The 24191-nt window shown below is 42.1% G+C and overlaps 1 protein-coding gene across 1 annotated transcript in view; it reads right to left on the reverse strand.

Annotated features, from left to right (window-relative positions):
* MYO10 (myosin X) overlaps nucleotides 1-24191 on the reverse strand; it is a 162787-nt gene that overhangs the window by 85336 nt on the left and 53260 nt on the right. Inside the window, exon 3 of the mRNA XM_054284962.1 lies at nucleotides 4596-4754. Within this exon, the coding sequence (XP_054140937.1) occupies nucleotides 4596-4754 (159 nt within the window). The remainder of the gene's footprint in view (nucleotides 1-4595; nucleotides 4755-24191) is intronic.

Here is a 24191-nt window from a genome sequence, read left to right on the forward strand (position 1 = left end):
GCCTCTGGGAGCCCTCATGACTTCGAGGGAGATAAATTATCTAATTACTGCAAGCTTAACAAACTACAACTGAATGTGCTGCTTAAGTAAATAAACACTAATAGATTTAAAAATCAATGCATAACTAACTGAAAATCCCTTTTAAGAACACATAGAAATGAGGATTCTGTACCATGAAGTGGCTAGGAGGTCTGCAATAACCTTGTCAAGGAAGAGACAACTTTTCCAGTTTAACACCTTTTTCAAAAATTGGATAAATGTTGCTTTTTCACCCAAGTTATTCAATGTTTGTTGCTTCAGCTGAAGAGAGAAGGGAAGCTAGCCATGAAAACTGAGCTCCTAATTACCATCATCCTCCCTCTGATGTGGATGTGGCTGGTACAGCACTACATGTCGACGTGGCTGGTACAGAACTTTTCATACACATGCACGCAAACATAACAGATGGTTATAATTATCGGCGGGCGAGCTGCACTCCTAATTTGAGAGTGAGCAAAAAAAGGTTGTGCTGTCCCTCACCCTTCCTGGACACCACACCCAACTGTTGGACAACCTGGAAGTCACTGTCCCTCCCCATCAGGGGAGGGTGACCGAGGGACCACCACACTGCAGCCCAAGCAGAACCCCATGTGCTCTGGGCATGGTGCACATCCTCCACCTAAACAAGGCAGGCACGTGTCAAATCATAGCCACCACTTCAAAGGTGGATGTGCCTACCTAGCATTTCTTAACTTAATTCAAAAGGAAAAAGCTAATCAAAAGGGTTTTGAAACTTGTTTATTGCTTGAACTCATGCAAATGAGGGTGGATATGACACTGAAAGCCTCTGCACTGACCTGCACAATATATAGTGCAGTTATTTCCAACCTGCCTCTCACCTCAGCAGAAGCTGCTCTCTCATCCTCCACTCTGCTCTTCTGAAATTTGCTCACCTGCATCAATAACCAACCACTGGCAGAGACAAGACGACTGCAACTCATCCCAGAGCCAGTCCAAACACCATAATTTGTGTGACTCACAGCACAATCCACGCCATGTGGTTTATGGAATTCTCCCCAAGGCTGAGGCAGTCTGCTCCGCAGTGTGTACTTAACTAAAAGTAAACCAGAATCAACAGCTTGGGAACAATTTGCCTTTGAATGTCGACAAGAGTGGCTGCCACAGCACTTGCCCTCTCCACATCATGTGTCCTGTGATGGCCTCACTTCAGAGGTGACCAAATCCCCCAAGTGCTTCACAAAAGGCTCTGTTTTCAAATGCGGCCATCCTCCATTTTTAGCATTAATGTTTATCTTTCCATATTTTGCCACATGCCAGTCTAGCATGCAAGTTAATCTGAGCATTCAAAGATGAGCAATAAACCTTGTAGGCTGATTTCCACAGCTGGATAACCCACTGTTGTTCCCAATAGGAACAAAATGGGAGATGAAGTAGCAATGAAAGCCCATGAACCGTATGATCACTGCCATCTTAAATTTTGTCCTTTCCTGGACAACAAATGTGGTGATAGCACGGAACCAAACTTTCAAATAAATGCAGTATTAGTCACAAAGCCTGAAAAAAAATACCAGACAGTACCAGCCTGCCTCAAAGAATTAAGAAAGGACTTGTATATCCTATGCTTCTTAGAGACCAGAAAGGGAAAGCACACACTCTTTCATGGAAATTCACACAAAACGTATCACAAGATGTTAACAGACTTGACACTGATACAAAAAGATAGTTGCACATAGACAAGAATAACATTTAGGCATTCACCTTGCAAACAGCAAAGATTCAGTTGAGAGCCTCAATTATGTTCAGAGCCAGGCATCATTCTCACTATGAACATAATCTGTAATCTAAGTCAATATTCATCCCTCCCCAGGATATATCAGGAAATATAGAAAATCCTCTGCTGACCCTCTAAAGCTGCAGTTGTTGGCAGAAGCAAATAAAGTCGCTGACATGTTTGACAAAACTTGGCATGGGCAGCAAATAACTTTGTAGTATGAATTAGGAAGTAGTGAAAAGTTTAGGAACACGGGTATGAGTATGTGAGACAAAAATGTTAATAAGTAACGGAAGATTAAACTGAGCTCAAACATCTGAAGATATTTATTTAAATGCTTGAGAAACAGCTCTTCAAATACAGAACAACACACAAGTTAACAGAGGAAGATCTGCATAAACATTTGTCTTTCTGAGAAAGTAACTGTTTAAATTTCCCTTTAATTGTTTGTTCTGTACCTTTGAAATTATATACACTTTACACTACAATTAAGTATATTGCACTTGATATAATGTTTATGTGTGTGTGAACAAGCAAGCCCCAAAACTCAAATCCCAACTTAGTGTATTCTTTGTTAAGGTAAAAAAGGTGCTTCCTGGTCTCAATGCCACTGCGAAAAGGAACAAAAATCTGCCATGCTCAAAAACCACACTAATATATTTGTAATACTACAAGCACAGAACTCAAAAATGACAGCATAAACCTTTGCATATCTCTTCCCCCTACTCAGGATGTGAACAAGAAGGTGCACAGAACTGAGACAAAAGAGATCTGTAAGCTAAAAGCCAGAACACAGCAATTATAGGGTGATTTGTATCCAGGGACGGGAAGAAGTCTTCCAATGGGATGATCAGCCCCTAAGCCCACAGTGGAGAGTGGTACACCCCTTCCCAATTTATCACTAGAGCACCAGGGGCAGATACAGACAAGGTGATGAGGCAGATACAAGAGACAATATGTGAACTACAGTGATGAAGCCATTCTTGGTCAAAGGAGAAGGCAAATGTAAAATCTGTAAAGTTTTGTTTGCTCCTGGCATAAATTCCAATGGCTTTTACTGTCCTGTACTAGGACTAGTTTGGTCCCAAAGCAGAATGACTGAGCAAGTTTGAATGATCAGCTGCAAAGTAACCTTCAACAAAGGTAAGCTTAATGCATTTTCAGGTTTTTTTTAACATTAAAATATGATTGAATTGCTCAATATAGTGAAGCAATTTTGGCTTAAAATGACAGATCTCCTTTTGCAATGACAACACCCCCTTCTAAAATACATGCTCCTATATTTATAAACTGTGATGAAATTACTCAAGACATGCATTCAGTTTTTTGGGATATTTTTGTTCCTAAAGCCCTTTCCTGCTAAAACAATACTATTGCTGCAGTAGGAGTGGGGTACCAATGAGGTTGGAGAAAAGAAGATGCTTCTATAATCTAGTCCTCGTTACACATACAGGGCAAGAGAAAGGCTTTCATATGCATTTCAAAACATATTTTTTTCCAACCACCTTTTCAATAATTTTTCAGGTGGATTCAAAAGAGTAAGCAGCTAAACTGACAAAACTGAAGGGACAATGCACAGTCAGTAGCAACTGCAGATCTGTCATCATTAAGAGCACACAAACCTGTTTGTCTAGAAAAGTGCATGCGCTAAGCACCAAGGATCAGAACACCCTAAACTTGCCTTGACAAGCTAAGAAAGAAGCTAGGACATGTCTCTTCAGAACAAGGCTGTTCTATGCCTCATAAAAAAAAACACACTCTCACCCTCATGGTTTTTTAAAAGGGGGTGTGTCCTCTATGTGAGTGCACATCATAAAACAATTTTTTAAAATTTGACTCACACTGAGTACCACATGCTAATCTAACAACACTGACGGAAAACCAAACTTCTATCAAGTATATGTGTTTTACTCGCACATGCAGGGTTGTTCATTTATGCTATTTATCTTTTGTTTGCTGATTTTTCCGAAAGGTAAAACAGTTCATTTGTTTTGAGGAAAAAAATATACATAAAGACTTATGTAAATTCCCTATGCTAGCCACTTTAGGGTAAGTGCTCTTTTTTGCTTTTCATCAAATCTTAAATACAGGGAAAATTTGTTTTTTTCACTTAGATATGCTAATATTTAAAAATAAAAAGCTAAACTCAGTAGAAGATGGTTGAAATAAAGCACGTATACGGTCAAATCAAGGACCCCGGCATGTGATGAAACAAAAATCGTGTTCTGCTATTATTAGTAAAAAAACCCAAACCACTGAACCACTGAAAAGTACAATTTTGCAACCTGTAGCAGCTGCTAATATTCCTTGTTGTTTTCTCATGCTTAGTGCAGTTGCAGACTCAGGAAATATTTGCATCTAGTTCAAGATAAATAAAAATATTGAAGGAGCAGGTAAATCTAATCATAAAAATCTTCATTACAGAGTTAAGAAGAGGAATTCTGTATGGACTAAATCCTAGTTTTGGAAACTGATAAACAGCTGTATGTTCTCATAGACCCCAAACTCCAACTATATTTAACAGCACAAATGCTCAGCTTGACAATTCCACGCTTCCTTCATAATAACCTTTCTACTACAATGCAAGAGGGGAAGCTGATCAGAATTGGATCTTGGCCTAACAGGATCTCAAATGCCAGCGACAGACTAAGTTCCAGCACATCCTCTCTGGTGACATACACAGCACATTTTGTTGGGGCAGACAGCCTAAAGGAGAAGAGGAAAACACAGCCCTGTCACTGAAAGTGTAGACGTGTATGTAGCATTCAAAAACATTCAGAAACATTCCCAGTGGATATTTTTCTTAATTTTAGAAAAAACTTACATAGATTTTATCTTGCTGATATCGCTGGAATAAGTTGTGCATGATGGAGCCTTCATGGAGATCTACGAGTGCTGCCATGTCCTCCACGCTGTCTGCGCTTGTTGGATGCATAGGCGTTACTTTTTGGTGCGTGATCGTGCTCTGTTTGTAAGTGAATACCTGAAAGAGGGGAAACAAAAACAATATTAATCAGAGCACACATTCAAAAACTCCTGTCTGAGAATGGAGCTTTCATACCAATATCCCCTATCCAGCGTATCAGTGTGCAGACTTGCAAAATATAATAGCCTGGCAGGGATACCTTCCTCTTAAAGCTTCTCTGACACTTATTGAAGCCCCAAATGCCTACATGGGTCATCAGGAACTAGTGACAGTGCACTGAGGACTGTAAGGGTTTTTCCTGTTAGAGGGCAAATGCAATCTTGTTTCACACTGGATTTGTGCTAGACTTTATCAAGAGAAATATAAACCAAGCAATAACCATTCCCAAAAATACGAAACCAACCAAACAATAAACCACTTCTTACAGTAAAACCCACCTACACTCAAATTGCTCTGGGAGGAAATGCTTCACTGTGCAAAACAGCAAATTAAAATTAATGCTCTAATAGGCTACAAGTATTCATGTGTTTGATCTGAAATCCACTTAAATATTTCCATTCAACTCTCCAGTCAGGAAACAGTCATTACACCTAATGCGAGTAGCACTTTAAGTACTGCGTGCCACAGATATTTAGAAATTAATAGGCCAACAGATTTCTTAATTGACTTTTGAGACTAGTTTCTGAAGGCAGTTCTTAACAGATAGTAAAAGCTCTAAAAAAGAATTTAAATACTTGGTTGGAAAACACTTCCATATATCTTCTGTAAAACTTTCACAAATATGCAAGAAGATGTACACATCCTCAATATAGTTAAACTTTTATGAATGCTAATAAAATCAATAAAGACTACATCCCATTTCCTGCAAATTTACATCTTGGCACCTCATCCTTATAGACATATGCCCACATTCGCACAGCCAACACTCCTCAGGCAATTCTTGTCCCTGCTAATGGCACCATTTCAGTGTTAAAAAGTCAAAGCATGGAACTAATGCAACTACTTTGTGGAAATACTAATGTGGAACATTAGAAAAAACCCAAACCCTTCTGAAATCCTTTAAAATAATATTTATGAAGCCAACAGAAGCAGAGCCATAGCTGTCAGCCAAGCACCAGCAAGCACTGTGGGAATGCTGCTGCGGGCTGGGGGTCACGCTGTGCCTGGGGGCCACCTCTGCGCAGGAGAGGAAACCCCTCAGAGGTTTATCACCATAAAACCTCATGTATGTTCCTGGCAATGAAAGACTGAAGGAGTGACATTGCAGGAGGCCATCCAGACAAAAAGTGATGTTGTCTGTCCTGCTGAGACAAGTGAGAAAAGAGAGGCTGAAGAAGCAAGAGGCTGAAGGCAGATCAGATGAAACACCGAAGCTCTGTACTTGGAGATCCTAACAGCTGGCCGAGGAGTATAGCCTGAAGACATTTCCTCATTAAAACAGTATCCTAAACATAGCAAATGCTGGCACAGGCCATCACACCGTTACAGATGTCACTTGCACCAGCACAAAGCATACTGAAGGAAAGCTGGGTAAGAAAGGAGATATGGGAAAGAAATTTCTGACAGGAGCTGGGAGGCATCACAGACATCAACAAGGTATGTGAGCAAACCGTCAGAAAGCTCCAACAGGTTCAGAACATCCTAGGTATAATCCTTACCTAAGGGAAAAAGACAGACATGAAGACATCAGAGCCTTATTTTGCAGTGAAGAACCATAAATATGACAGGACAATGATTTGTACAGAGCAGAGGGACCCTGCCAAGATGGAAAAAGTAGCCACTTGTAGCAGCATGTGGTCCAGACAGAACATCTACTATGCAGAACCAATGTGAAGAGCATCAACTGATAGCAAAACTTTTGTGGCTGAAAAATGTGTTAGCAGTCCTAAGACTAACCACACAAACTGTAAGTGGAATTAGAGATAATTACATCTCAAAAGTTATAAACTGCAGTTCCTAGTTAGAAGAACCATACAGGAAAACAAGGTCATACTGGAGAACAAAGATACCACAAGCTGAAGGATTTGGAAATAAAAGGGAAATAAGGGGAACAAATCCTAGAAAAGTAAGCAACTTAACAGAGGCTATGTATCGTCCTGGATACAGAAAAACAGATTCAGTGAGAGAATTAGGAAACCAAAAGAGGATGACACATATCCTGTAAGTGCATCTCATGTGAACATGGAAGGAAGGCAAAATATCACTTCTAGGAGGATAACCTCCATATTTGCAATGCCTATCCTTTGATGAGCAATGCACAGGTTAGTAAGGTAGGCAAAGCACCCTGTACATCACTCAGGACGTTTATTAATGTAAAGAATTCACAGACAAACACCAAGAAAAACAACACGACAAATGAGTTGCATGTGGCAGCACTACATAAGATGGCCTCTGCAGATTCATCCTTACCACTCAAACTCACTATTTTCTCTTCTTCAGTCTAGTTGTTCTAATACTTCCATCTCTGCCACACACTGCCTTCTTGTTTGGGTGAAGACATTACTCTGTGAGCTGATTCAGAGATAGGACTGTGCATCACTTAGCTAGAAAACATACCAACTTCTAATAATAGCTGCCACCCAAATAAGAAAGGAGGAGGAGCTCTTCTTGAAAACTGAGTAGCCACTTCTTTATTTTTAATTCTTGCCAGAACCATGCATCCCTCAGATGCATTAAACCCACTGTAACACTTGATCAAAGCCATCTAACAAGATCGAAGTCATGAGAAAGGGCTGCAGGATCACATGTACAAACCTCATCTCCTTAAAATGGGCTTTCTGCAGTCCTGCTGCTGAAAAGCCTGCTTTGTTTTATTTCATCTTGAATCACGCCTTTATTAGGATAAGGACATGGAAAAACCACCTTGAACTTTATAATTACTAACTAGAAGATCATGAAATATTAAAGCACTTGAAATCCTCAGGAAATAGGAACCCAGAGCCACTCTGCAGGGTCAGCACAAAGAACAGGAAGATGACCCAGTTGGCTCCTGAACTTCCAGAGGACCCTGTCAGCAGAGTGCAGGCACATCCATCCTCAAGGACCCTCCCAGCATTTCTGGAAGGTCAAGTGCAATGTGCAGGAAACTAGAATAAGATTTAAGACAAGCCTAAATGAGAATTCAGCAAAAACGTCTTTCCTTTCTAGATATAAATGGTTCAAGATAACAAACATGCTGAATACATGGAAAACTCTAAATTAACCTTAAAGAGACAGCATGCAAAATAAGAACTCTTGATGTTATTCTGGAAATGAAAATTAGAGGTTGAGATAGGATGGACCGATGCAAAGAGCAACAACAAAAAGAACAAGCTTAAGAAATATAAAACAAAACAGTAAACTCAGTCTAACAACAGTCAAGTGCATTTCACTGAGAAAGGAGAACCCTTCAAAGCTGCCCTGCTGTTCCTATCACAGCTTAATAGTGCTCTGATAAACATGCCAAAAAAGAACTCAAACGAAGAAGTGGCCTAAAAATCCAGAGGACTAATGCTATCCCGCACAATTAATCTGGCATGTGGGAGGAAAAAAAAGGTGTCTTTCAAGCCTTCCATTTAAGGAAAATACCACAAAACAATGTAAAATTAATTTTCTCCATTGAGAAAATACCCCTAAATTCAAGATTTAATGGAAATTATGTTTTAACAAAAGATGTAATTTGTAATACAATTTATTAACACAAGCAAAGTACGTCAAAGTAGGCTCTCAATGAAAGGAGCACAAATGTTTTCTCTCTTATGGTACCATTTTGTGACATGATGCCAAATTTAAAAAATCCCTGCTTGAATCAGATTATTAAATGGCATCAAGAGATTTCACAACAGCTGAGTCAAGTGAGTTTAAGAGAATGCTGAATTAAGTGCTTATGTACATCAAAAAACCCTTACAATCCCCACTTCTTGCAAAAGCTACAAGTCACACCTGGGATTTCCTGCCTGCATGGATCTCATACGCAACTGAATCATTCAGGGTGTTTTTCACAAGGAAGTGAGGCTTGGGTTTGGTGCTGATGATCCATATTGGACAGGAGGAAGGCAGAAGGTACTCCAAAAGTTTCATGATCAACAAGTTGGTACTTGAATTACAACCTTAATTGTTTTAGTAAGATTTCTGTGAGATTTTTATTTAAAGGCAGAAGTAGGCTCATGTGCACCATGTAAGCCCTGACAGGAGCTGGATCATTATTAAAACTGTTCTCTGAAAATGTGCAAAAAAGTCACCTACTGAAGATTTCACATATTGCAAGCATTTTAGAACAACTCCATCTACACACTGACCCATTACCCACCTCGTGGGCAGGAACTGCATCAGCTGGTCACCTGCCATAGCCTTGCCATTAATAACACATGCTGAACGTGGTACTGCCTGACTGATGCCAAATACTGTCTGCATGGGCATGGTTATGCAGTTTAACATGTCCCTGCTGTCAGTCTTGTTCCAATAAATTGAGAGGGTTTATTAGCAGAGGTAACAGACATGGAGCAACCAACTTCCCTCGGCTGCTCTTTGCTGCACAAGATTTTTTTTTATCACCCCTGGATGTACTCTATAAACTGCAGGGCCTTACAGAAGATAATCCTGATATCCAAACACATAAACAAGAAATATCAAAGTTTTGTCACACACTCAATTTAAATTAAGTTGCTCAAATCCATATAACCAGAGAGATAATGTAAAATATAGTAAACATAAAATTTAGTAGGACAGGAAAAGTGAAAACAGCTACTGTACAGAAGTCACCTGAGTGACAGGTTTACAAAGTAAAAATATACAAGCAAACAACCACAATTTTTCCAGTAATTCCTGTGATACTAGAAAACAGCATCTGGGCAGTCCACAAGCACCAGAAAGCAAAACTAATTGACCCAAAAAGAAAAGCCCACAGCCTTCCTGTTGCCGTCCCATGAACTGCCCTATGTGAACTCTTCACAGGTTTAATCCCAATGGCTACTGTGATGTTCATGAAAATGGACATCACAGCTTCAGAGGACTTGCCAGCTCCAGAGAACTTGGCTCATATGTCCATGATATTAGTGTCCTCTGTTATCTGAAGCATCTTTTTGCCTAATGTCACTGACCTCACAGCAGAGATGAGCGCAGCCCAGCAAAACACAGGACCGTACAGAGAAACATCCACTTAAAAATATTAATTCTTTTTTCATTCTCTGCTGTTGGTCTGAACTGAGGATCATCATTTGTGTTTCCCTCGTGTTTAAAAGTTAAAAGAATGTAATAAATCTTACAAAATGTCTTTATAGATGTGTCCAAGCAGAAAAAGGAGGCCATTATAAGCTGTGGAATGCAGTGTTCCAGGGAGAAAAATAAATCATGACAAGCCCAAGGACCCAGAGATTAAAAACAAAAATAAAAATGTAGTATTTTACCCTTTTTTCCTGGAGACATCTACTGTCTAATTAGATATTTAAAATACAGGACAGGGATGCTCTCTTACAAATCTAAGTAATTTAAGATCAAATGTAAAGCAGAACTATTGACATTGTAAAATTCTACAGTTAATTGTGACAAGAGTGAAACCCAAATAATGTTTTTGCCCAGTAATTTACTATTTTTCTGTATCAGTTGACCTTAGACACCCACTGTGTTGTTCCAAAATAATCTTTCAGATAGCAAGATGTACCAGGGCCCAAGGTTTGCTTTGATGAAATGTAATTTAATCTCTATCAAAGTAACCAGAAAACTCCACAATGAAGTTCCTTACCTATAATCCTATGGAGGAAAATGAAATAAGTTTATGCAAAACATTTACTGATGTCAGGAAAAAATCACCACCAATCTCCTAACTGTGACCTCCTGGCCTTTTCTACAAGCAACTATCCCATACACACATCAACTGAGAGTCAGCCTATTTTCCATCTGTTTTGTAAAATTTCCTCCCTTTTGTGCTGGGAACCATGGCAGTCTCTGGCCTCCCTTACCTGTTAGATGTTAATCTTGATCTCTAATGAAAAATGTCTAAATGACCACTTTGCACATCACTGTGCCAACCCAACCAGTGAGTAACACACAGCCTGTAAATTGTGGTAATCCTACACTTTATCCTTTCCCTCTGCTCACTTTGGTTCCTGCCATTTTCAGTCTTTGTTCTTTGTCCTATCAATCAACCTCCTTCCAAACCCTTCCTCTCAGCCCCCATTCCATATCTCTCCTCAGACTGTTGGGATACCTGTGGGACACCTGTGTCAGGAGCTGCTCCCAGGTTCAGGTGCTGGGAGCCTGCCCTGAAGCCTCCAGCAGTGACAGCACCAGTGATCACTTGCAGCACCTCCCCAAATGGCCTTCCTACTACAGCTTTCAGGTTCTCACACCCACACACAATTTCCCTTTCTGCTCCCAAGCTCCACAGTGACAGGAAGCACACTGCCAGGATAACAGCCCTGGTCAGTGCCACAGCAGAGCTCATCAACCCACTAAATTGTGCCTCTTAGCTGTTCCTCTACATGCTGACCACTGTCAACAATCTTGTCTGATCAACACTTCCCACCTAACACCCACTCATTCCACAAGAGGTTTTTGAAGTTTACTTCACTCTCTAAACCATTTCCACTCATAGACAAGTTCTGCCATCAAGTATGAACAAGCTTCTAATTACAGGTTCAGAACTTATGACCCTTCAATTGGGCTTCCCTACACAGACAATTAAGAAATTTAATTGGAACTAAACACATACATTTTACCTAGATTACACTACTGTAAGCTAAACCTCTAGGCAGTACATATAATTCTTACAAGGAAAAAAAAAAGAAGTGCATCTTTAACTTTCTTTCCAAGTGATCTTGTATAACTTACAGCACCTACAGACACCACAAAGCTCAAAGTTTAAGAAGCCCACCTATAAAAACTGCAACTGCAGTACTATAGAAAATAGTACAACAATAGAAAACGTGCAACACCTCTCACATGTCACCAGCACCTTCTTCCCCATGCAAAAGTGTGCTGCTTTCTGCTTGTGAACACAGAAGTGAGAGAATTGCAGCTGCCCAAGCTTTCCCACAATGCTGGAACAAGTGGAGCAGTCTGAGGGCAGGACACAGGAGATGTACCCCAGCACATGTCCCCAGCTCCCTGGGGAGCTCTATATGAGTTTGCAGAGATCACAGATCGTATCTCAAGTTGAGAGGGAGCCTTAAGGATCATGGAGTCCAGCTCCCTGTTCCTTGCAGAACTACCTAAAACTAAACCTGACAGGCAGTCAGTCAGCAGCAAGGCCTGACCAGCTCTGGCCACACAGAAACCCAGGGAAGAGGCTCTGACCCACGCATCACTGCAAGATGAGACAGAGCAGATCTCCTCTTGTAGCAGAGAAGCAGAAGGTCTGGGCCCATGCTCCCCGTGGGTGCAATCTCCATCCGTCTTGGGACACCCCACCAAAGGCACTCCCAAATCAGTGTTATGGTAAGGACCAAACAACAGATGTAATGTAAGGACCAGCAAACAGATGTAATGGCAACCACTCCTTTTGCTTTCAGTGCACATCACCTTAACTAGCTCAAAGGACAAGGGGGTGAAAACTGATGGTCTCTGCAGCAGGAAGACCAGAACACTAAAAACTCTCACCCTTTATCCATCATTTTCCACACAATGGAAAAGCACATCTACAGACAATGCCAGGCACTGAGAGCATTAGCTTTCCTCTCAGCATCACTTATTGCTCAAGTGAAAGTTTCAGTGTCAAATTTGTATTTATTCTGTGATTCATAGAAATAAACAATGACTATTTGCAATGGAATGAACAAAGCTGGATTTGAATAATATGCCCTACTATCAAGAAGTGGAACAACTATGGTCAATAAGCACCCTACAAATAATTCCAGCTTTTTTGAGACACAAAGCAATTAATCTCAATAGGTCCTTTTTCTAAGAACAAAATAAAAAAGGAAAAAGCCCTGCAGATAGCTGACTGGACTGCCTCCAAGACGAGAACAGGAGCTGCCTGTGTGCAACTCACAGCAGTGAAATCGGAGGCAATGTTTCTATGGGAGCTGGAGCTCTAAAGGAACATCCCTGTAGAGAAAGCCTTGTCCCAAATGAAGGCTCAACAGAGAAGGTGATACTCTAGTGGTGCTCTCCAGGATTTGAAACACAACCCAAGCAATGCCATTGTGAGCCTTTTAGCCTCATCCCTCTACGTTCTTCTCAACCCAACACTTTACATGAACCGACTCCGCCTGGGCTGCCGGTGCAGCCCCCAAAGCCTGTGGGTGCTGATGGTGCCCAAACCCTGCAGGAATTATGAAGTCATGCACAGGGGGGCCCAGATCTACCTGGGGACCTGCTGCCAAGCACAGCTGCCTGGTACGAATTTCCAATCAGGAAAGTTTCTGGCACTTATCACCACAGTATTATCGTCAAAACCAAGGAGGCTCTGCCACAACACCAGCTGTAATGGATGAAAGGTCCTTGCAACAACCCAGTGCAGGCTGGTCCCCCTGCACAGGGAGACGACAGCCACTGGGCTGGGGTGTTCCTTCCTCTGCAAGGCTGCAGCTGCAGAGGCCTGGGAGGGAATAAAAAGAAAACAGACCCAGAAGAAAGGTTTTTGCATGGAAATGGATGGTGTTCACAGCAAATTTCCACGTGCTGAGACAATTGAGGGCTTAGGTTTCCTTCACCCCTCCTACCAGGCAGCAACCAACCCCTCAGCCCTGGTCAGATGCAGCCAGACATGGAAGGTTTTGCTCCAGCTCATGGCTTGCTCACCCAGGGCTGGCTGGGTGTCAGGAGCTGGCACACCTGCAGGAGCACCCCAGCAGGCTCCAGGGCCACCCTCACACCAGCCATGAGACAACCAACATGGCCAGGAGCCAGGATGGAGAAGGGCCAGCACAGACTGCACTAGGCTGCTGGCAGCATGAGCCAGTGCACTCTCAGCCAGGGCGGACTGCAAGGTCTTACAACCCTCAACCACCTCCATCCTGAAAGACACCACCCACAGAGGCTCGAGCAGTAACCTCCCACATCCAATTCGCTCACACCTTCTTCTCCTGCAGGTCTTACACCACTGGCAACAGAGCAAAGCATGCTTCTCCTCCAGGGCTTTCCACCACCAACACCACCTCTGTGTTCCTCTTGCAAAACCTCCGCTATTTCCAGTCATTTCTCCTACCCCCCCACACCTCTGCCCCCTGCCATTACGGTCCCAGTTTCCCTCCTGGTGCCCTCTCCTGCTGATCACCTCCCCACATGGAGATCTGTCCCCTTGGAACACCCTGTCCCAGCTGTCAAGGCAAGAACTTGCTTTCCAGCCCACACATGCATTTCATTTTGAATTCAAAGTGTCCAATCCCTGAAATCTGGCAGAGGTGCACCTCAGACAAGCTGTCAGTCAACTGTTTCCCTCTCTGTTCTGCCCACAACCAAAGGAGGACCTAAATGTCACAGGAAACACAAAAGGGTTGTCAGACAACTAATTAATGCTCTACTTGAAACAGAAGTGTAAATGTTATGTGAGATGCCCTAAATACATTGAGGCAATAAATTAATATAGAGCAAGAATAGGATACAGGCAGGCATTAGTCATGAATTCAGTGCTGAGGGCAAAAAAACCCTCTGCAACTGACTATTTTTAAAGCTGTTTGTGAATTAAAGACATGACAACTTGCATATGTATAGAGGAAGTCCGTAAACACATAATCTCAGCTTTCAGTTCTCCTGAAAACTTTAAACTACAAAACTCTCAATTTCTGTTTCCCTCAGTTTTTTTTTAATTTCTCCAAATCTTGGCTTGATTTTACCAGTGTAAGTACTGTATGCCTCACAGCAACAATAATTGATTGTACTCAGCTTTTTAATCAAACAATCTTTTGTTCACAACAGCAATGTGCCTGCTCCTATAGGACCTTCCTGCATTACTTTAAAGAAACACCTTGTAGATCTTTACATATTGACATGTTTCCACAGAAGCACAATAAACAAGAGATTGACATGAGAGTGAACTGGTGGAGCTTGACATTTATCTTTTGAAGGATTGGATTAATTTTCAAGTTCTTTTGAACCCACTCCAGTGAAATTTAGATAAGGGTCTATTCTCCCATTTGCTTGCTAAAAAAAATTAGTTTTAGGGTTTTTTCGCCTCTATGTTACAAGAATAAAAAGATCTAAATGACAGATGGTACAAAGCTGTATATGAGTTTGCAGAGATCACAGATCATAGACTATCTCAAGTTGAGAGGGAGCCTTAAGGATCACGGAGTCCAGCTCCCTGTTCCTTGCAGAACTACCTAAAACTAAGCCATGTGACTAACAGCATTGTCCAGATGCTCCTTGAACTCGGTCAGGCTTGGTATCATGACCATTTCCCTGGGAAGCCTGTTCAAGCACACAACCAGCCTCTGGGTAAAGATTCTGCCCCTAATATCTGACCTAACCTCACACACACTTCATGTAATTTCCACTTGTGAAAGCTTAAGTCCAAACTGAAGCATGAATTATTTGTTTTAGAAGAAAATGCCCTTTTATATTTCTTTTTAAAGTTAACTTTTAACCTTTTTTTTCCTACAATATTACAAAATGGCACTTCTACAGTATCCCTAATTGCCTTGTAGAGACAAACCAACCTCTCCCCTTTATCAGCCCACCACACTCCCACCCACACCCCTGGGTTGTTCTCACTGTTGTTCAAGCGCAGAAAATAGGAACTGGGTACAACCCTTGCGTGAACATCAGCCCCTCACTCACTCTTTTCTCATCTTTAAAGGATCAGAGGGGCTCTTCATTAAGCCAGCATTTACTACCTGCTGTTCCTGCAGGTTGCCTGGGGTGAGAGGGTTTGTCACAGCTATACTGCTAGGAAGACAGCCAAGCGCATATTTTATCCACAGCTCAAAGCGCTCCTTTAAACAAGGTAACTGTGTACTCAACTTCCCTTCCCCCAAAACCTGCAGGTGTACAATGGTAACTTACACTGTGGGGAGGAGAAAGAGGGCAAGAGGTGGAAAGGGGAGTAACTGAAGCCCTCAATACAGTAAGCACCTAAGAACATCTATCCATGAAAACAAATACGGACATGATGGGTCATACCACACAATGGAGAATGCCCAAAGCAGAATCATGGGCAGGTGAACATGAAACACTGGGCATTTTCCACAAACCTAAGCACACAGTACAGTTTCTACAGTAGACTAGTCAACAAGGCTATGCCATTTCAAAGTTGACTTTTACCATGTGTGCTGATCTGAAAACAATTCATCAGGCTTTCAGGAAAATGCTGTCTGAGGAGGAACAGAAGGCAAATCCCTCTGTCACTACTTCATTCAGCTGAACGGCAACTGGGATTTTTTCCAGTTCTGACCTAAGATAATGGAAGGTGCCCTTAAACAACTGCAGGGGGAGGTGACCTCCTCTTACTTATGTGCCTGGCTCTGACACGCAGAGGTAATTGTAATTATACTGTAGGCAGCGACAGATCGGCTCTCAGCAGGTGTCCAAAGCTGCCTTTTAATCTACTTGAGTTAGCGCTGTGTCTCACAACAGAACAGTTTCTCCTGCCTGAGAAGGCACCCTAAATATCAACAAATTCTTTTTTGCTAGCATCGAAGCACTGTCAAATAAAAAAAAAAAAAAAAGTGCAGATGGTTTATCTACACTCAGAATTAGCCTTTGCCATTCACAGTCATAGCCAGGGGCAGCACTATCTTGGGACAGAAGAGGCTTTAGCCCTATCTCATAGAACTGAATCTCAGCTGGTTTCACACAGCATGAGTACACCTTCCTCCTACCATGTGTGCTAACCAGGATCCCAGCACATGTGGTCCAGAGGCACATGACAGCCCATGATACAGAACTAACCTGGGCCTAGGAAAAGACTGATCATTCTCTCAGCCTTCCTGCTGATCTCCCTGGGCCCCGCAGTGAGCTCACCACAACCCATGGCGGCACCAAAAGGGGTAAAAGGCCACAGCAGAAAGCTTCATGCAGCAGGCATGGATTTACTGGCTTTGCCAGAGATAAAGAGAAGATCAGCTTCAGCTCCGCATGCCAGTGAACCCCTCTTCTCAGAGGCTCAAGCACTGAACCTCAGAAGACAGGTCCACAGTGCTGTTTCTGTGCTAGCAACCTGCCAGTGTCTGATTACTGCAGGGTTGGCTGCCCAAGTGTGCAATAATAATATACAATAATCCTTCCTGAGAGGCACTGCTCTCACATGCCCTGCTAGCAGGACTATGACAAAAGACTCTGTGTCTGCAGAGGGAAGGGGCAAGGAACCCTGCCTCCCTACCAGCAGACAACCACGGGTCACTGCCGAGGGCAGGGGGTCCCTCTGCTCCTACACTGCTCAGGCAGCTTGGCAAGAATACTAACTGACAGGTGACAGGTGGGAGAAAGGAGGAAAAAGCTGGAATAATTATGAATTTCCATACAGTAAGCAAAAACTTGGGCTCTTCTTAATAATATATTCTGATAGGTTAACTGATCAAGGAGATTTCAGCAACAAAAATTATCATTAACATTATTTTCAAAAAGCCATCTTTATTTACAGTTCTATGGAGTGTATTGTGCCCTTGGAATCTTCCTTTCCTCCAGGACCAGCGTGCTTAGACAACAGCAGCAGTCTCCAGCAGATGACCACTGACAGCTCCTGGAGAAGCACTGTGGGTCAGTGAGCATTGCTGCTGGTCAGCCAGCATGTTGCACTAAGGCTTTGTTTCGCTCTCCTCAACCAGGTACTCCTCCTAAAAAGGTACCCAGGCCCTTTGCTAGCTGTGCCACACAGCAAAGCTTAGAGCTTCAAGACTCTCAGGGCTCTCCTGTTATTCTCACAACAAGGTGCCCACCAACACGCGAGGCTGAACTGTCAACAGCGTTCAGCAAGGAAATGTGAAACTTCCCAAACCCGTACTGGGGACTGGCTCTGCATCCCCCTGCCCTTCCCAGCACTGCTAGCGGCAGCAAGGGGAGAGTCTGCTGCCAGGAAGAACAAAACAGGTTTGGACAAGCATGAAACCAAGCTGCACGTATCTCAAGATAGCAGCCAAGGCGGTTAAGCCTTTTTCATTACAAACGTGAAACCCAGATCCACACCCCGAGAGCCCAACTGGGCCCTGGCAATGAGGCACCTCAGAGCCACGTGCAGCTGGAATTGGAGGGTTCCTGCAGCCACATGCCAGCCCCTGACCCAGAGGGGTCACAACGCCCCTGGCAGGTCATTTATCGCATTTTAATTTACATTTAGGGGGCAACGCTGCCCGACTGAAGTTTTCCAGGCCTTCCCTGCCCAACAACTGCTCTGATTAAAGATCAACAAAACCAGCTGAATATTACACAATGGTTCAACCATGATACCACAGTGAAGAGAGATGGAAACAGTGAAGTAAAAAAAAAAAAAAAAAAAAAAAGGAAAAAAAAAGGCAACACATTCTATAAAAAAAAAAAGATAAACCCTACTCTATCTTGTTTTGAAAATGTGCAGAAATAAGGGAAAGAGCATAAATTAATATTTATCCTCTAGTTCAAAATCTTTCAAAAAAGGACATAAAAAAGAGAAATTGCTTATTTACAAGTAGCACAGTCACCTTCTAACTTGCACTGGAGTTGCACAGTGCACTCCTGGGCTGCTGCAGGAGCAATACTCAGACTGCACAGTCAGGTACCAATTACTTAGGCTTTCTTAAATGCATACTAGTAAATCTGATTATTACTCAAATAAAGAGTACATTGTTAGAAATGCCAGAGTGGGCTCTTTGACTGAAACCTTTTTAGGAAAAAACCCTACCTCTTTGCTATAAAGTTTAACAGTGTCTAGTACAGAGACCTCTTGGAGATTTTTAAGTACAAATATGAAAACACTTCTAAATTTTAATATGTCTAGTTCGGGGAAAAACAATATTACATTCTTTTGCTTGGTAATATTACAAGGAGCATGAACAAATATACCAGGCCCAGGAGCCCAAGAATTCACAGAACAGCTTAAAAGACCTTTTCTTCTTTCTGTCTTCAGAGTCTCTACAAGTTCCCCTTTCTTAAATCCTTAGAGATAATATTGCATATAATACTGTTCATTTTCTGTTATCATGCATGTAAGAATCTCCTTCCATTGCACTTGGGAAAAGCTTGTGGATGTTAAATACAAAATCTTAACTTTTTTTTTTTTAAAGGAGTGATAGAAGGTTTGGCTATAGGTTGTCTTGGTCATAGTCCTGTGGTAGGCTTCCTTGAAGAAAAGAACAAGTGGCACTGCTAGAACTTGGTGAGGAGAGAGGAGCACCAACTGGTCACTGCAGGCCATGAATCCACAGATACAGGCAGGTGGAGTGGTTTGGAGATGCAACACTTTTCAAAGCCATGTCCTAAGTCTTATAGCACCACACAGATATTGCTTTATGTGTGAGAATGTGCACTACATATAGATAAGGGAAAGAACTTGCTCTTGGCTGTAAAAGTTTGAGAGACTGTTCTATATGTTACTCCCATAAAATCTGCATATAAACTGGCTGGTTTGCATTTGAACTATAAAACTCCTGCCCTGCAAGAAGCAAAAGGGCAAACTGAACACAGATGAAGGTGGCTCTCCTTATTAAAAGGTATGTGTGTGATTTTATTTTCCACAGCTTGCCTGTGCTTACATTTGAAAACCACTGTTGAATCACATACCAGATAGCATGTATGTGTATGCTGGAGAAGCCCAATTACAACTGTTCCCATGATACCAGCAAAGAGTAATTCACAGCACTATTTTTTCCACCCCAAATAAGGACAGTACTACTTCAGTAGTTGTGTCAGAATAATGGAGACAGACAACAAAGATGTCTTATATTCAGAGAATTACTTGGTAGCTTTACACATAACCATAATGTTTATAGCTCTGGAAAGAAAAACCCAAACTATTGCTGCAAAGAAAAATATACCAGTGCTTTTCTGTCTTTGTAAGGATACTGCTGTTTGTTTTTGAATTTACTTTGACAAACCTCAAGCACATGAAGCTGTAAAAGCTCCAGTTTATATTCTTTAAAATGAGGGTTAGCCAGAAGTCTGACATTAAATACTGTGAGATTACCTTAACATGTTACTAAAAACCCATTAGAACAGACAGATTAAAACTGGGCCACCTTTTCTGATTTCTTGCATTGGAAGAAAGGTTGTGAGAGAGATACGTGGACATGGCAGTCTCATAGACCAGTGAATAGTATTGCCCTCTATTTACCTTCCCAGGCTACTCTCAGTTCTCAAAGAAGTTTATTTTACTGTGTTTTCTGATAAATACACATCTTAAGATTCAGCTTTAGAGATCCCTCCTAGCAACAAAAGGCTGCCTATTGAATATTCTCCTCCCTTAAATATGTGACTTCTCTCACCTCCCAAGACAGCTTCAGCTTATAAATACACAATCTCATTGAGGGTGCCATCTCCCTGTTAGGACACCAACCAATTGTTCTTTTGGTAACAGACACTTTCAGTGCATAAGCCTGAACATGAAACAGGCTTGGAGAACAGGGAATGAAGCTGCATGTCCACCTAGGACAGAGTTGACCTGATGGCAGATAAGCCCAGGCAGGTCTGAGTCCTAATGCCCTGCACTAAAGGACACTGGGGATTGTGTGGCAGTTTTCTGGCTTTTTACATCCCAGTCCCTATCCCTCTAAATGCTTGAATTATTCACCATAAATTTCCAATAGTCTACAAAGAACCTTATGTTGTTTATTATGATTTCTGTGGCGTGCAAGATGAGCAAGGACTTTAATTTTTCTTATTTTCTCTTTTTTTCTCTTTGTCATTAGAAATAGGCAAGTTATGCTTCAGAGGATGTAGAAGAAAAAAAATGCAGAGTTGGTCTGAGTGTATTTTTCCATGTAACTTACAGGCTGGTGGGTATACTTGCCTGAACCTACTGCAGTACAGCATACAAGCTTTAACACTGAAAAATCCTCCTGCAGAACAAACAGCATCAAATTAGAAGACAAGGGATGCATTAAAAAACCATTTAATTTAGCTACCCAGAGCCTGAGCTAAATGCCACTTCTCCCTGGGAGTACTGACCTCATGTGTTTCAAGCAATGGCAGTGCTGGGTTAACAGTTGCACTCCATGATCTTTGTGATCTTTTCTAACCAAAATGATTTTATTATTTTATTATTTTTCTTGCCTGTTCCATCTTACTTGTATATGCTTCAGAACTGAGTCCTAGGCTTATGTTCTCTGGTTAAATCCAGTGACAGTTCCACACATCAGCTCTCTCCTGCTCTGACAGTGCCATGATTTTTTTGCAAATAGCTTCAGCCTGGCAGATTAAATCAGAAGTTTCTAGAAACAAGAGCATGTTTCAATCCTACAGCCAAAGATTATGAAGCTAAAGAGACCATTATGATCTTTTGAGCAGCTGTGTAACATAGGAAAACTCAGAAATACCTAAATTCAGTTTCTATTTAGCAAAGTCTGAGCCCTGAAATACTGCAAATCTCTTTCCTTACTCCTAAAGTATCTTGCATTCACTAGCATCCATTTGGATATTGATTTTTGCTATTCATAATATTAACTTAAACTAGTAGAGGAAAGTTCTCTATGGGCACTTCTTGCGCAAGATTAATGGCACCCAACTCTTGCCCACCTATTTTTTAAAGCTTGAGTTTAGTAATGCTCTGTGTGATACCCAGCTTTGCTTGTCCTCATCCAAGAGCCATGAAGCCCATGGCTCCAGTCATGTACCATCAAATTTTACATCATTCAGACAAATTCACGTGGTGTGGAAAGTAAAGACCATAGGAAGGACACGTCTGGGTAGCTCCATAAAGGTGGGAGAGAGGTATTCCCTAATGTCCAAGTTCAAGTGTGGTTGTAGTTCTGCTTAATATCAAGGCAACCATGCAAACACAGCTTCAGCAATAAAGAAAGATGTTTCATGAAGCAACAAATGAGCAAAGTGCATTTGTGGACACAGCAGGGCAACACTGGTTCCCACTGCACCACCATGTGCAGCACAGCTGGACTCTGAAAAAGGCACTATGTCTTGACAAAAGTCAAGTGCTCTGCAGTGAAGGCCAGACTTTGGCCTTGGAGTAAGTGTTTACACTTGCCACAGTTAGAACCAGAGGGAGGGAAAAAAAGTCCATGCCATTAGTACAACTTCAAGTAGGAATCTTTATATCAGTACCTTCATGCCCTTTTTGTTCGCATATGCTCTGAGAAACAAGACACAACTAACAAGGCAAAGCCCACAAAGACCTCCAACAATGAGTTATATCCAGAGGCACCAGTGAGGAATTACCCATCACTTCATTTAGTTCAAGACAGGTAGGTAAAAGAAAAAAAAATTCTAGCATAGTTTGAAAGGTTATCTTAAAATAAAGTTTTAAAATTAAGTTACTCTTATGAGATCTCTCTGTTGTAAAGAATATAAAACTACTGCTATATTGGATGTTCTCAATTCTGGGCTTCACTCATCTGAAAAAGTTCAGTCAAACCAACAAATTTGCTGATACTACCCTTTCAAGACTTTACATGCTTTGCAGATTCAACAGAAAATACAAAATCTTGTGTGTCTCTGCAAAAACACTACCATGCTGTGGGAAGAAAAAAAACACGCCACAGGAGCATACCTAGAGAATGAGCACTTGCAAAAGCACAGGCATATATGTGAGTTTCCAAAGCACCAAATTCAGCTTCTTTGTAGCTGAAGGAAGAGAAGAGAAGGAAATGGCTAGAAAAGGCTGCAACTCAGGTGCTGGAAGTTAAGCACAAAATCTTAATATCTAATATTCAACAGCTGCTGGGAAGAAATTTAGCATCCCTAAAAGCAAGCTATACAGGTTCCTACCACTATCTAAATTAGCGCACCTGATTTCAATTATCATTTCTTATAGGGTTTGATTTAACTGATCTGACCAAGACCAAAATAGGTCCCCTTATCAGATGTTGCACAAAAAACCAGAACCTCCACCCTACCACGAGACTGTCCATAAACACTGCTCCGTGTTCCCAGGCAGGGAAGCAGCACCTACAGCCCAGCTACTGGCAGAGGAAGCCTGTTGGTGAGGGGAAGGTTTAACCTGGACCGCCAGGATGCACTTCTGGAGAGGATGAGCCAAAGGGAGCACATGCCAGGCACAGAACTCCTCAAAGGGATTAAGTCAATAGCAAAGTTGAAGCAGCACTCATTTTGATCCCCTCTGTCTGCTCCTGCAAGGTAACTCAAGCTCCCAGATATGCAGAGCTGCCAACAGAGAGCAAGCAACCCCTGGTCTCCACACAAATTCACTTCTCATCACCAGAGGCCTCTCCCGTTACGACAGCTCTACACCAGAGCCTGCTGATGCATCCTGTGCATTACAGATACGAGGTTTTCCCAGCACAGGCCCTTGACCTCACCATGATTACACTGATGGTGCTTTTTCAGTGAATTTTCTTTTGCTCATGGCGCTACTGGGGTTACGTGCTCCAGGGTTAGCAGGCTGTCCACACAGTCAGAGAAGTGCTAGCACATCTGCCAAAATGTTTTTCCAGGCCCCTCGGGGCACAGCTCAATCCAATTAAAACACGCACAAAAGCAATAAAACTCCAAAATTATTCCCTTGGTGCTGTGGGCTCCAGCAGTGCAAAGGCCCTTCCTTCTACTATAGTGCCAGCAACTTCAAGTCAGACCCCTTCCAATAGAGCTGCATCAGCTATTTCTGAAATCACTTGACCCTTTTCCATGTGCATTTGAGACAGAAAACCATGCTGACTGGCCTGGAGTCCTTGGACATAAGGGAAAATTTTTTTGCCCAGCTGAGAAGAAATTGGCAACAGCTTTGCTCCCAGAAAATCAGCACCTAACTGCAAGCATGTCCTCCTTCCTCTCATACAACTGCACCACTACAGTGAAACCACTCTGCTACATCAGCTGAAATTTCAGTGGTAGCAGTGCCCACACAGAGATTTTTATTTTGACTTTGCACAATCCACTTACTAGAAAGAAAAAGTGCTATGAAGAAAAGGAGGAGTGAAAGACAACTTGTTTCTAAACAGTGGTGCAAAATGTGAGTTAGCATGGAAAGCCTTGTCAACTCAGTGATCTCTGAAAGATGTTTTGAACCAGTGGAGAGACATCCTGCAGTGTACAGCACTACAGGCAGATGCTATGAATGGGATACTGACCACAGGAAACACAGATTCCACAATACAAGTTATCGAGGCACAAAATATGCCATGTAGGAAGGGTAGAGGACAGGCTCCTGAAACACAAAGGAGTTTTAAATGTTAGTCAGACACTACCATCTTGTCTAAAAATCCCAGAAGATAACACTGCTGAGACAAGCTCAGGCGAGCACTCCCGCTAGATTGCTGTGCAAAGAAGTGCATCCAGATCAGCAACCAGTGAATGTTTATTTCCAGTGGTCAGAGGCTGCCAGGAGTGCAGATTCTGGTTGCTCCATCAACCACACACGGTGCTCACATCAGATAGACAGCTTTCACCCTGCTGGATGCTCACCTTGCCAACCTCAGGCTACATCCACCCTGCAGGGATGGCAACAGGATCTCTGGCTAAACCCAACACGCACACGTGAAA

Source organism: Melozone crissalis, unplaced genomic scaffold (assembly GCF_028551555.1).
Source record: "Melozone crissalis strain CALT ecotype California unplaced genomic scaffold, PUWL_Pcris_2 ptg000042l_1, whole genome shotgun sequence".
In the NCBI taxonomy this organism is placed as follows: Eukaryota; Metazoa; Chordata; class Aves; order Passeriformes; family Passerellidae; genus Melozone; species Melozone crissalis.